General features: G+C 39.0%; 2 protein-coding genes across 4 annotated transcripts; one reads left to right on the forward strand and one right to left on the reverse strand.

Annotated features, from left to right (window-relative positions):
- The first annotated feature begins 223 nt into the window (after window positions 1–223).
- Window positions 224–2,150, forward strand: LOC113303445 (protein ASPARTIC PROTEASE IN GUARD CELL 2-like). Its single transcript, XM_026552479.1, has one exon. It carries the CDS (start codon window positions 356–358, stop codon window positions 1,856–1,858), a length of 1,503 nt encoding a protein of 500 aa, XP_026408264.1. The 5' UTR covers window positions 224–355; the 3' UTR covers window positions 1,859–2,150.
- A 1,429-nt stretch (window positions 2,151–3,579) lies between these two features.
- Window positions 3,580–12,882, reverse strand: LOC113303446 (helicase-like transcription factor CHR28). Of its 3 annotated transcripts, XR_003337490.1 has the most exons (13): window positions 12,604–12,882; window positions 11,175–11,350; window positions 10,785–10,992; window positions 10,153–10,697; window positions 9,979–10,050; window positions 9,812–9,889; window positions 8,803–9,709; window positions 7,488–7,618; window positions 7,110–7,331; window positions 5,694–6,260; window positions 5,391–5,600; window positions 4,289–4,561; window positions 3,580–4,183 (listed from the first exon to the last, which is right to left on the reverse strand). XR_003337490.1 is itself a non-coding variant. In XM_026552481.1 (12 exons), the coding sequence occupies exons 2-12, from the start codon at window positions 11,271–11,273 to the stop codon at window positions 4,457–4,459; spliced, it is 3,144 nt and encodes a 1,047-aa protein (XP_026408266.1). In that variant the 5' UTR covers window positions 11,274–11,350; window positions 12,604–12,882; the 3' UTR covers window positions 3,580–4,456. The 3 variants fall into 3 exon arrangements, 2 of the variants coding, with proteins under 2 accessions (XP_026408266.1, XP_026408267.1); XM_026552481.1 differs by having other exon boundaries at window positions 3,580–4,561; XM_026552482.1 differs by lacking the exon at window positions 3,580–4,183 and having other exon boundaries at window positions 4,334–4,561; window positions 11,175–11,227; window positions 12,604–12,881.
- Window positions 12,883–13,096: the final 214 nt, after the last annotated feature.

Genomic DNA, 13,096 nt, shown 5'->3' on the forward strand with positions numbered 1-13,096 from the left:
GACAGTGGAAAATTCTGTAAAAACATCATGTGGCTAGTTATCATGGAATTTCTCTAGTAGTTTTCTCTTGGTTGACGTAAAAGCACTCTTATAACACCTCTTCGAAAAGGAGAACAAAAGCAATAAAACAAATTCATAAAACTGTGTGTCATCATATTGGTGTATCAATCAATATATAAGAAAAACAAGAATACAAAAACAAACACAATACACCCTCTCTATCTTCTTCTCTCTCCCAAAGTGATCCCACCCTTGTAACAAAGACATACCATTTCTCTCTTTCTCCACCCAACCTTGCATATAAATACATCACAAGGGCAAGCAAAAACCAAAACCATAAAACAAAAGAGAAAAAATGGCAACAACAAAAGCTGTAATACTACTCTTGGTGGTAGCAGTGGTGTTGTTAAACCTCCTGATTACTCATGCCACCGCCATATCTGCTTCTTCTTCCACACTAGATTCTCATCCAGATTTTCAGCTCTTGAATGTGATAGAAACAATAGACAGCACAAAACTCCATCCTGCTGCTGCTGCTGTGGTAACAGATAATTATCAAGAGTTGTCAACAAATAAGAAAGAAACGAAAACTAAAAAGAAGAATAAGTGGAAGCTAAAGTTACTTCATAGAGATGTGATTCCGGTAGGAAAAAATCATTCTGATCATAAAACCCGCTTTCATGAACGCATGAACCGAGATATTATTCGTGTTGAGAGCTTGAACCGCAGATTTTCAAGTGGTGGTGGATCTACCAGTTATGGTGGTGGTGCATATAGTTATCATGTAGAGGATTTCGGGTCCGATGTTGTTTCGGGTATGGATCAAGGTAGTGGAGAGTATTTTGTGAGAATTGGTGTCGGAAGTCCTCCAAGGAGTCAATACATGGTGATCGATTCTGGTAGTGATATTGTGTGGGTACAATGTCAGCCTTGTTCCCAGTGCTATCGCCAATCAGACCCAGTCTTTGACCCTTCTAGTTCTGCTTCATTTGCCGGTGTTTCATGTGCTTCTTCTGTATGTGGGCGGTTGGAGAATGCAGGGTGTCATGCTGGACGATGCCGTTATGAAGTTTCATATGGTGATGGGTCGTACACAAAAGGAACCCTGGCTCTTGAAACACTTACGTTTGGACGAACAATTGTGCGTAACGTGGCAATTGGATGTGGTCACCGAAACCGTGGGATGTTCGTCGGTGCGGCAGGTTTACTAGGCCTTGGTGGAGGTTCTCTGTCATTTATCGGGCAGCTTGGAGGTCAAACTGGAGGAGCTTTTGGTTATTGCCTAGTAAGTCGAGGCTCCGGTGCTGATGGGTCCATGGTTTTCGGGCGCCGGGCTATACCCTCTGGAGCAGTATGGGTCCCGCTTATTCGTAACCCTCGTGCCCCTAGCTTCTACTTTGTAGGCCTAGCTGGCCTTGGGGTAGGTGGTGCCCGTATTCCGGTATCACAAAATGTTTTCCAACTTTCAGATTCAGAGTATGGTGGTGTGATCATGGATACAGGTACAGCCGTTACCAGGCTCCCAACTGCAGCTTATGTGGCGTTGCGTGAGGCATTTATCGCCAGTACTGCAAACCTACCTCGGGCCTCTCGGGTATCCCTTTTTGATACATGTTACAATCTTAATGATTTTGCCGTGGTAAGAGTTCCAACTGTGTCGTTTTACTTCACGAGTGGTCCGGTATTAACACTGCCAGCCAGGAATTTTCTGATTCCAGTGGATAATATGGGGACATTTTGCTTTGCTTTTGCTCCTACTTCTGGGCCTGGTATAATTGGTAACATCCAACAGGAAGGTATTCAGATTTCAGTTGATGCGGCAAATGGTTTTCTCGGTTTTGGACCGAATACTTGCTAATACCTTCAGAAATTATTATGCATCTAACTCCACTATATGTGAATTTTGTAAGATTAGCTTTTGGTTATCGCAGTATGTAGTCATTTTCAGCAGTAGTGGTTCATGCAATGCAATGAGAATAGTAAAGTACAGTAACTAGTGATGTATGCAATAGTAGTGATTTTAAATTAAAGTAATTAAGTTCTGCTGGTATATGATTATTAGCAGTGAAAATGTAAATATTGGCATGGTATTCAAACCTCTACTACTATATATATTTGAATGAAAATTACTGCTTTCTTTTGTTTGGTCATTTAACCAACTTTTACAGCCACAAATAGAAGAAGAGGATCCTTGGCTTGGGACTCTTGGGAGAGAAAAGGGTAGAGCAGCCCTATATGAAGGATGAGATAAAAGACTGCTTTAACCCTATGTTGATAAAAATAATTGTGTTGTGTCTGTCTGTTTGTGAGTGGGTGTGACCTGACATGCATCACATTTCAGTGATTTCACAATCGTCCATCAACTTTGTTTTTGCCCTCTCTTTCTCTCTAAAGCCATTCAGTGTCAGTCATGAGAAGGAAGCAATGATAATGGTGGTCAATGAGAAGCCACTACTAGGAGAAGGCAAAAAAACACCAATTGGAAACAAGGTGGAATTCATTCAAATAATGACTTTTGCAAAGGCAGTTGCTTTTGCTTGAATTGCTTTTGGTATTACCATTTAATGTTTTCAAGTAGTTTTGAGAGAATATCAGAAATAATGCAGTTTTTGGTAAAACTTAAAGATGGGATTTTGATGATTGACTGGAGGGCAACTCCACTGCCCTAGACCTATAGGCCAATGCTGAAAACCCTTTAAGAGCCCCCACAAAAGGTAAAGTGTGGGTAAATTTGGATAAAAGACAAGAGAATCAACCAAAGTAAGTGTACCATTAATGCTTTGGAATTAGTATCATCTTGGGATATACATACTAATCTTTCTTTCAATTGCTTTATTTCCATGCTTTTACCCCTTTTTCTTTAGATCTTTAGGGTTACTTGTCACATCCAAAATCCTAGCAAAAATTTCAGAACACTTCACAGGTAATGATGGCCACGCTACTGAGACCAGAATATGAATAATGAGCACTATTTAACGCATCAAGAAACCGAGAAAAAGATAAGATAGAGAATACATGATTGCTAAAGGATAGCCCTACTAAACCCGGTAACCCCCTTGGAACTTTGGCATCAGTTGAATCTCAAAGAGTCAAAGTTTAATTAATCGAACTTTTTATTTTTACTAATGTAGTTCAGTTCTTTTCCAAGACCCATAGATGGGTACTTTAGTCATTGAAGAGGTTCAATGAAGCGAGGGCACAAGACTGTCAGACAGCTTTGCCATTGTTTCATTAAGTTTTACAGCTTTTGGAAGTAAGCCAAAGATATAGATTCGTGATCATTCGACTAACGGGACCATCTATCAGGGCCCTCCAGCCCCTGCTCCACCATCTCCATAATTTCAAATAATCCTCCTTCCGCCATTCTTTCCTTTTTATCTTTTCACCTGAGCCAAAGGGGGGTTGATTGCGGTTTAATGACCAGAGTGGTATCTCTCTGATGGCTCGGTACTCCGAGTTACCTTGTCAACAGGTCAAAACCTCTCTGTCCACCAAAGGAAAACAGAAAGAATTGAAGGTTGAAATAATAGCTAACTTATGTCACAGGCTGGGATGGCATTGCAAGAAGTAGCAGTTTTAAACATATGGAGTCCTGCTTTTAAATCTAAATTAGCCCCATACTAACATTATGCTATACTCAAAAGTAGTAAGATAACAGTTAATATCAATATAGCGGCCAACATAACAGGCAACAAGGAACAATACAAAAGCTCCGAGATTACCATCAACACGGCTCCATGCTAAATATATGGAGCCCAGCTGCCGTATTTAACTTCAGCAAAAATACCATGCACAACCTGAAGAGACTAGCAACTTGTGTCTGAACTGATCTGCAGAGAAGTCATATTCTTACTTCTGCAACCTAAATCCAAAAGAACATTATACCTTATTACAAGCTACGATCCAGAAGGTTCAGAACATCATTCACTTGCCACTGCAAAAGAATCAGCTCATCTACCCTGCTATGCAATGTTGCTCTTCCAATGGTTGACTTGCAACCATCCAAGATTCATACATTTGGATGATCAACAAAGATACTGTAAGCCTCTTCACAGTCTCCCACTGTAAGCCAAAAACTGTTCCATGTGCAACCATCTGACGCCTTCAGTTTCTCATTCTATACAGCAAGCTTTTTGTTCTTCAGATAAACTAACAATGCAGACCACCAAGGTTTCCATTCTACCTGGAAGTTTGAAGAGCATGCATATTCACAGTCCTGTTGCCTGGTTATGTATATGTGCATTCAATCTTAAACAAAATTTGATTGCAATGATGTGGCAGAAATCACCATTCGATAATAATTGCAACTAGTTAGCCTGTTGCTCTGATTCACAACCATGCAGGCGAGCTGCAGATGCACAGCTGCAGCACCTCTACACTTCCTATAGTTAGACAAAAATTGTGTACATAAACTTTTGACTGCTATGTGGTACGGAGGAAAAACATGCATTTGTCCTTAAACCATGAAAAGATATCTGAGATCCTCCACCGTAAGCCGACTTGCAGTGCCACCCACTTGATCTTCTCCAAAAGCAGATGCAACCATTTTTCTCTTCTCATCCTGCAAAAACATGAAAATTTCAAATTCTTTACCAATTTTAGACATGCAATGAGACATGGAACACCCATCTGTGTCCGTGGCCTCCAATCGTGCGTCTCTGAACTTTTTAGTCCCAGAAGGTTAAAAAAAACTCAGCGAAATTTAAAGACAAGAAGCATATTTTGTGGTCATATGTCTTTTTAGAGGTCGAATCCATTGAAAACTTGACATCCTTATTCTCACATGCATATAATATCACATCCTGTCTTGCACCCACATGGTGAAGATCCAAGGGCTGCTTTTGGTGACGATGATGGACATATTGATTACAATATCCACAGCATAACTGAATACAATCAGAAGATTCTAACACAATCATCCAGTGATTACAATAATCAAGCAGCTTAATTTCCATTAAGAATCCCTATACAGAGATGACAGATTACAGGCTTTAGAATGAACTTAATCAGAGGGATGATGTTCCGATGAATGAGTAGATAATTGTCTCCCAAAATCAGCCGTTGGGTCTTCATCCCACAGACAACATTTTAAGCATGTGAGAATAATTACGTCCACAGAAATGTAAGTAATGCTTTTGTGAGTATTAACATTAACATATATGCAGATCATGTGTTATATGTTTGTCTTGGGCCCTCTTCATCTCAGAGCCCACCCTGAGATCATCATATGAAACACAGCCTTCGGTTCAAAAGGCAGTTTCTAGATGGGGGTGGACTGAGATCCCTTTTCAATGTAAAGGTCGAATATGGCATGTAAACAACAACAAAAAAAAACAAAGAACACCCACCCCACCAACATATCAAATATCTTGTTAACTAAGAAATCACACCTGGAGAGCCAATATCCGATCTTCTACAGTATCCTTGACAGTTAAGCGTGTTACTGTAACAGGACGAGTCTGCCCAATTCGATGAGCCCGATCAACTGCCTGATCTTCAGTCGTTGGGTTCCACCATAAATCTAGCATTATAACATGACAAGCAGCTACCATGTTTAGACCAAGGTTTCCTGCTTTGAGTGACATCAGCATTACGGTCACCTGGATGAAAATCAACATCATGAGACTCAAGATTCAAACAACGTCAACTAACAAATGAAAACTTTTCACTTGTCTGCAGGTCAACAGTCAAACCTCTGGATCAGTGTTGAAATCTCTAACGGCTCTGTCTCTTGAAGGCAAACTCATTGTTCCATCAAGTCTCCTATATTGTATTAATGATTGGTTCAATGCAGATTCAACTAAGTCCAGCATACCAGTCCACTGGGAAAAAACAATTGCTTTTTCTGTTCCATTACTGTGAGAGTTAGTAGTATCTTCCAATGGATTTGCAGACTTGCCCTTAACATCATTATCTGCTTCAGAAGAATGAGAAAATCCATTGGCTCCCTCGGAAATTGAAGTCTTCAACTTGCAATGCTTTTCCAGAAATTCTACAACAGCTCTAATTTTTGATGAACCATACATATTCGGCAATGCTAAAGAACTATCAGCAACTTCAGACAAACTTGCAGAAGCACCATTAGGCTCGTCAGAAAGACAGCTTAATAAAGTAGCTTTAGAAAAGACAACAGCATTACTGAGCTGTTCTCTACATCCAGGCTCAGGGCACACATTGTCATCACCAGTTAAATTATCAGATACACACTGATAGCAGAAGACATGCCGGCATATGGTAACAACTCCATCCTCTGGTGGATCCTGTAAACAAATAGTAGAAGGTTTAGATAAGCTTAACAGCAGAATGATCAAAACCTAGTCTACAGAAGATTACTTGTGTCTTTGTAAATTAACAATTCAACTGAAAGTACGTTTGCAATCCCATATATTCTATATGGGCCTGTAAACAAACGTCTTAATAAGCAGTACAAAATATTATCAATCAGAATCCGCAGTAATGCTGAAGAAAATCACTCAAGAATAAAATCTATCTCTTTTGAGTTAAGTAGTCTTCAAATTATACATAGACTTCAAAATTTGGATACTCTTAATTTAGCCATCCTTTGTAAGAACAATGAAAGCAGGCTTAATATAAGCACTGCAAACACTATGTATGGCCCCTAGCCTCTTGTCTAAGGTTTTTTTATATAAAAAAAAAAAGAAGAATCCGCAAAAAGAAAGGTTCAGGATAACTGAAAAAAGGAGTGAACCCTGAGGTATTACAAGAGCTTCCATTATCCACAATCTCAATGCCTACATAATGTACATCGAAGAAACATAACATAACATGTAAACAGCAAGATAGTACTAACTATGCAAGCTACTATAGTCTGTAGATACTTTGATACTCAATCTCTGTTCCCTTAAGGTGCATTGCTTAATTTCCTTAGTTGAGTAAACTACTCTTCTTTCAACTGTGAACATTCCAGTTAAACAAACCATCCTTAGCACATAAGGACAATTTACACGACAAACACCAACGAGAACCTATTTTAGCATCTTGCAGTACGCAGCAGATGCGAAAGACATCGTTCCACAAGGAATCATAAGCAGTAAAATCAAACACAGAAATTAGAGACACTACATATATCGGATATGAGGAAATCTTACATTGCATGAACTACATATCGCCAAAGAAGCTTCTAGTTCATTGAGCAAATCCATAAGCTGATCCTTCGGAAGCTTTTTTGCTGTTTTTATGGAAGCTTCTCCAGCTGAATTAGAGTTGAAGCCTTTGACAAGAAAGGGATGATCACAAGCCTGACGAAGACGCAAAAGCATCAAAAGAATACTTGCATAGTTCTGATTCAGAGTGCCAGCTGCAGCATATGCCTGCAATATTGCAAGTACGCATAATTACTATGACCAGTACAAGTGCTCAAATGCTTTCAAAACTCTGTAAGTAAAAGAAGTCATCTGCTTCTGAGAATATGCAACAGTTAGTCCAAGCATCCAAAATCAGAGACATCCATAAGCATAATTAAGCACCTTGAACTGCGAGCGTGAATCTGATTCCAGCTTAGAATAAAAGGCACGCTCCTCAGCGGAGAACTCCACCTTCGTCAAGTTAACCGTCTTCGACGGCAAATTTATAATTGGTTCACCATCAAGCAGCGTTCCTACATCAAAATAGTTCAAGAAAGTCAGCAACCAGAAACCATGAACAAACAAACAACTATGTATATCAAATTATAGCATTTCCATGTATCATGACTTGTGTATCAGTTATAACGGCATGATGATCAAGGGCCCTGGCCAATTACCATTTTCACGGTGTGGTGCCATAAGAAACTGAAGCTGAAGCCCCAAAATTTATATCTGCCCATTTTGAATGCTAATAAATGGCCCATTTTAAAACACTCAAACACAAAGCATGGAGTAATTCTAGAAAAGACTAAACAGCATAAAATATTAATATATTGACGTCGTGGCGTAAAAACCAACACTGAATTTTTTAAAAGACTGACAGCACGATAAACAGTATTAGTAAATTTGTTTAGCAGGTGAAATTTCTCTTGCTCGAAGTCCTGAACGTGCATCTAGAATACGCTATATAAACATCACAATATTCAAAGATAACAAATATATATTTTGTTAAGAAAAAGAGGTAGATGGAAATTGGTAATTGAGGAATCAGCAATGCTCTCAACTTACAATTCACGGATAGGGTAGGTTGAGACTGTTTTGGTCTCATATTGAGGGAACAACAAACTCAATTTAAAACTCTTGAACCATTCTTTAAAAATTATAAGTTGAGTGTAATTGTCACTGTGTTCGAGTTTCAACTAATTATTGCCTAGAACAAAGGAAGTTGATATGCTTCTAAAAAAAACGGAGGACGCTTTTCTACGCAACTGTATTCTAGGAGCAAATCAATTATAAAAATCCATTTGATCAACTTTTGATATGAATGTAAACTAACCTGATGAAGGCAGAAAGGAGCATGAAAACATTATTGTCTATATAATGAGCTAGGTAATGTGGAGAACTTGCATGCTTATACTATCTTCACAAGATTAACAGCAAAAGAAAGACAGCTCCCATTGTTCAGCAAGTTTTGCAAAGGGGAGAAACTTGGAAAATAAGCATTCATGACAGCATTTGACAGCAAAAATGCATAAGGAGCAAAGAAAAGAAACTTAGACACAAGCATTTATGACACATTTAAAAACAAAAATGCTAGTCTTCTATTACTAGGAATCTCCAACTTTAAAAATAAGCAATAATGAAAGAAGACGATACTAGGACTAGTTTCCTATTTTTATAGATATGGAAGCTAACACAAAGAGATGCTAAGAATCACCTTTTGTACGCCGTAACATGATAGTCTTCAGAACTGCTTGAAGCTTTTTGTAGCCATTGCTTGAATTTCGGGATATTGGAAACTTTATCGATGTAACGAAGGATTTGTAGACAGAATAAGGGTCATACTTCAAAAATCTGAAGTAGCTAAAAAGATCATCAATTGAATTTTGTATAGGAGTTCCAGATAGGCACCACCTCCTCTTAGCTCGAAGACCACTACAAGCTCTAGCCACTTGAGTCCGGTGGTTTTTAATAGTCTGAGCTTCATCCAGTATAACTCTAAACCAACGAACCCTTGCAAGTGTACCACTGTTGCAATCAAATCCCAAACCATTGATTCCTTTCTTACCCTTTTTACCTTTCTTACCAGCATTTGGCATATTTTTTCTTTTCTTACTACCAGCAAATTCTGAAGAAATTCCATATTTTTCCCCACTTTTTCCATCTTCATCATCATCATCGGCTAGAGGCTGTTTCGGAACTTCGTTAGTTACAATGGCGTATGTTGTGAGAACCACATCATATTTTGCCAGCTCCACAGGATCCCTCGTCCTATTGCCTCCATGATAAATTAGGACAGAGAGCCTAGCGCTCTCTGTAACCTTGTCCTCCAATTCCCGTGCCCACTGGCGAAGAATACTTGCTGGGCAGACAACCAATGTACCTGCCGCTGGTCTCCCACTTTGGAATGAAGACACAGAAGTACTAACATCTGGGACCTTTTTAACTTCATCGGAATCAGGTATATCCTTTACTTTTTCTAATTCTGAAACAACCCCTTCATCATCATCATCCAAATTCAAGGCCTCAGTGGGAACAGTCTGCACCTCTTCTGCACCTGATTTTGACTGTAGATGCTTTTGCATTTGTATTAGGGCAATCATTGAGACAGTCTTACCAAGGCCCTGTGAAATAATATCAAGATGAGACCGGCTGCAACCTTAAGCAAAGATCCAAGTAATGTAGTATACGTGAAATAAAATCTTAATCAACTTGAAACAAGTAACCTGATCGTCTGCTAGAATTCCACCTAAACATTGCAGACTATTTGTCTCCTTTTGGAACATCCATGCTAATCCAATTTTCTGCAAAATAACACAGCTTAAGCACAAAGTAGCTCAGAAAAGGCGACGGATTTTTACATACTATTCTATAAGATATGAACACACCAGACCTGATGTTTTAACAGAGGGACCGTCAAAATACCATCAGGCAAAGTGGCTTCTGCTTTTGGCTGGGAAAGATGCTGAGATACAGTGCACAAACAAATTCTTATATTAGTAAGCTTCTGCTGTTGACAGCAAAGGACCAACTGATTAAAGGGACAACAGAGTCCTGACTGAAATACCTGTAGAGCAGCTTGGAAAATAAGTCTCTCATCATTTTCTGCAGGCCTGTCCTCTACCCCAGAACGATGTGCTGGTTCACTAGAACTAGTACCCTGGGAATTAATGAAAGACCTCCCATGCATCACAGATGCAGGCAACGCTCTAACCCCACTAGCTTCGTACATTACAACATCGTCATCATGTTGCCTCCCTAAATGAGCTGGCGGATAAAAAGTTCTTCCATGGGTATCAGAAATCTGATTGCCATTCCCAAAAGAAGGTGGAAGAACCCTCGCTGATTGTTCTACACCAGGCATGCTGAGATACTTGGAATCCATAATTTGATAAGGGTTCTGGTGGGGACCTAAACCATCGCCTGGGTGAGCAATTGACCGATTAGCTGTTGAACTTTTTGAATCATCTGGCAGGGCAACATGCTGGGCAAAATTACTGTTTTGACGCATCTGTGGGGTGACCTGTGAATGGTGATTATAGTTTGTATGCCTAACACCCGGAGCCGATGATCCATTATGCACTGGAAATTTTTGGGACAATCCACCATGACCTGCAATATTACGACATCATTAAGCTGCAGAAAGGTTAAAATTACATAGTTAAGGTAGATATCAATTTTGTAAATACTGACTTTTACCTTTTGAGTTCTTAGCCCATGTAGGAAGATGCCTTGTGGCAGAAACAGATCTGTTACGTACCGAAGCTGTATCTTCTGTTCCAATTTCTATATCACTTTCACTATCCGAAGAAGTAATATCAATAGGCTTTGCCTGAGCCATATCTGTTGAATGAACTTCTCCTTCAGCAGCGGATCTAAAAAGAAGATTCCCTGTGGGTCTGGTAACCTGCAACAAGAGAGAAGACATTTAGTAAAGGTAATGCAACAAGAGAGAAGACATTTAGTAAAGGTAATGCAACAAGAGAGAAGACATTTAGTAAAGGTAACAGATCGCCTATGACAAAGCACCAAGATAGGACACATTTTCTATAGTCACATGATACTAAGAAGTGGTAGTGTTGTACTCACCAGGTCTTTGCAGTGTCTCAGTATCCATCCTCCAAAATGAAAGAAAAATCTTCCTGTGGAACCAAAGATATCATGAAGATCCCTATCACTGTATGGCATCTATATGAACTGCATATCCACTTTGTTGGGAACCAGTTCATAGGCGAGAAGGAGAGTTTATTAAAACAAAGAGCGAACTGGGCAAGAAGCAATAAGACTCTTTACGTCAGTCCAATCTATAAGAAATATCAATTAAAAGTGCAAAATCAATAAGCAAAACAAATCAATACACTATGAAAACACTTTGTTTGGTATAAAAAATTTAGACCCTTTAACTGTAAGCAAAACAAAGCTGTAGTTGGAGCCATGCAAAATAGTACTGAAGTACTAAGTAACAATGACTTGATTCACCGGAGTGGTGATAACAAATTACCTAAAAATTACTGTTCCCAATGGTAATTTAGGTGGTAGGTAACAACCATCACTGTATTTCCATAGACCTCTGGGAGTCCTGAAATTCCAAGCGCTTTTCAATTATAGGAATTTTTCCAACAATCCAGTTCTAAACTACTAAACTAGCAGTGATGCAATGTCATACTTTACTGAAGAACGATATGGATAGGATTACTTGGTGCATACCAAACTTATGCTCAAGTAGCGAAATGGGGATCATGAGTTTTAACAGTCATAACAGGGTAACGCCCTACAGTTACAGACCTTACGGTTGATGTGTGTTAATCATATACTTCAATTTTGCCACTGTCTGTGCATCTAGGTAGCATCATCTGTAGGCTGTAGCTTTCAAATAATTTCTGCCATAATTTCATGGCAAGTCTTATGCATGACCAGATGAGAAGAATCAGAGATATATGGAAGATAAATGAAAATTTGCATGGAGAGAGTATTTTGACAACGAATTATTAACATGCATCTCCAAGATATCAACAATGTTATGCCTCACCAACTTCTACACAACAACAACCTATACACTCAAATCCATCATGCCAAATAGACTCTGCTCCAAGTTGCTGATAACAAAAATAATATTCTATCTCATACTATATAACCCAAACCTTTGAATACGAGGCCAACAAACATACTACATTACAGCTATACTGATACTAGCCAAGTATATCTACTACAGGTCTACAACGGATTAATTCCCCATTAAAAAAAAATGCTACTTGAGCTTCATTCTCACCACTGATATCCCGATTTCAACTGCATGTAAGCTCTCTGCTCAAAAAATCAAAGCACATACCTAATACATGCCGCACTACTGCATATCAAACCAAACGGTGGACTATAGAACTTACTCACTCACTCATTCTATTCCAAAAATTCAAAACCCTAGAACAACATAAATTCAACGACAAAATCGAAACGAATATACAGTTAAAAACGATATTCTGAAAGAAAAAATTAAAAACAAAATTCGAATTGAACTTACATGACCTAAAATCCGAATTTCTGATGTTAATGAATAAACCGAGCAACAGATCGATCAAAATAAATGACCTAAATAATCTAGACTGGATCTTGTCGCTTCGAGTTGATTATCGCAAGAGAAGAACGTCTCTAAAACCCTAACTTCACACAATTTAACGGAAGAGTGGCTACAGGGAGAGAGAATGAGAGTAATAGAGAAGTTTTGGATGACTAAATTTATGACCCAGAACCGGTAGAATTTCCACACGTTGGAAAGAACGACTCAAAAACTTCAGGAACCACGCACTCCGTAGAGTAAGCGTACGTGTTTAGTGATGTAACGTGTTTAGTTGCTGTTTTTGTATCGATGTTTGCCAATCAAAGTTCCGCATATTAAAGTTGGTGTCAAAATGGCATTTAGAGGAGGTGACGCATCGAAGGATTTTCTTTTTATGAATGTGTGAGATTAGCAAAACAGACAGGGGTTAGTCCTCGGGTGAGTTGGGAGAGTTAAG

The sequence above is a fragment of the Papaver somniferum genome, chromosome 8 (genome assembly GCF_003573695.1).
Source record: "Papaver somniferum cultivar HN1 chromosome 8, ASM357369v1, whole genome shotgun sequence".
NCBI classification, from domain to species: domain Eukaryota; kingdom Viridiplantae; phylum Streptophyta; class Magnoliopsida; order Ranunculales; family Papaveraceae; genus Papaver; species Papaver somniferum.

What these genes read in the sequence shown, in the direction of transcription:
- LOC113303445 (XM_026552479.1), top strand. Translation starts at nt 356, where the DNA reads ATGGCAACAACAAAAGCTGTAATACTACTCTTGGTGGTAGCAGTGGTG.
- LOC113303446 (XM_026552481.1), bottom strand. Translation starts at nt 11,273, where the DNA reads ATGCCATACAGTGATAGGGATCTTCATGATATCTTTGGTTCCACAGGA. An exon ending in TTTTCCAAGCTGCTCTACAG is followed by an intron (nt 10,051 to 10,152) that starts GTATTTCAGTCA and finishes ACTGTATCTCAG; the next exon opens with CATCTTTCCCAGCCAAAAGC. An exon ending in ATCGGATATTGGCTCTCCAG is followed by an intron (nt 4,562 to 5,390) that starts GTGTGATTTCTT and finishes ATGTTTTTGCAG; the next exon opens with GATGAGAAGAGAAAAATGGT.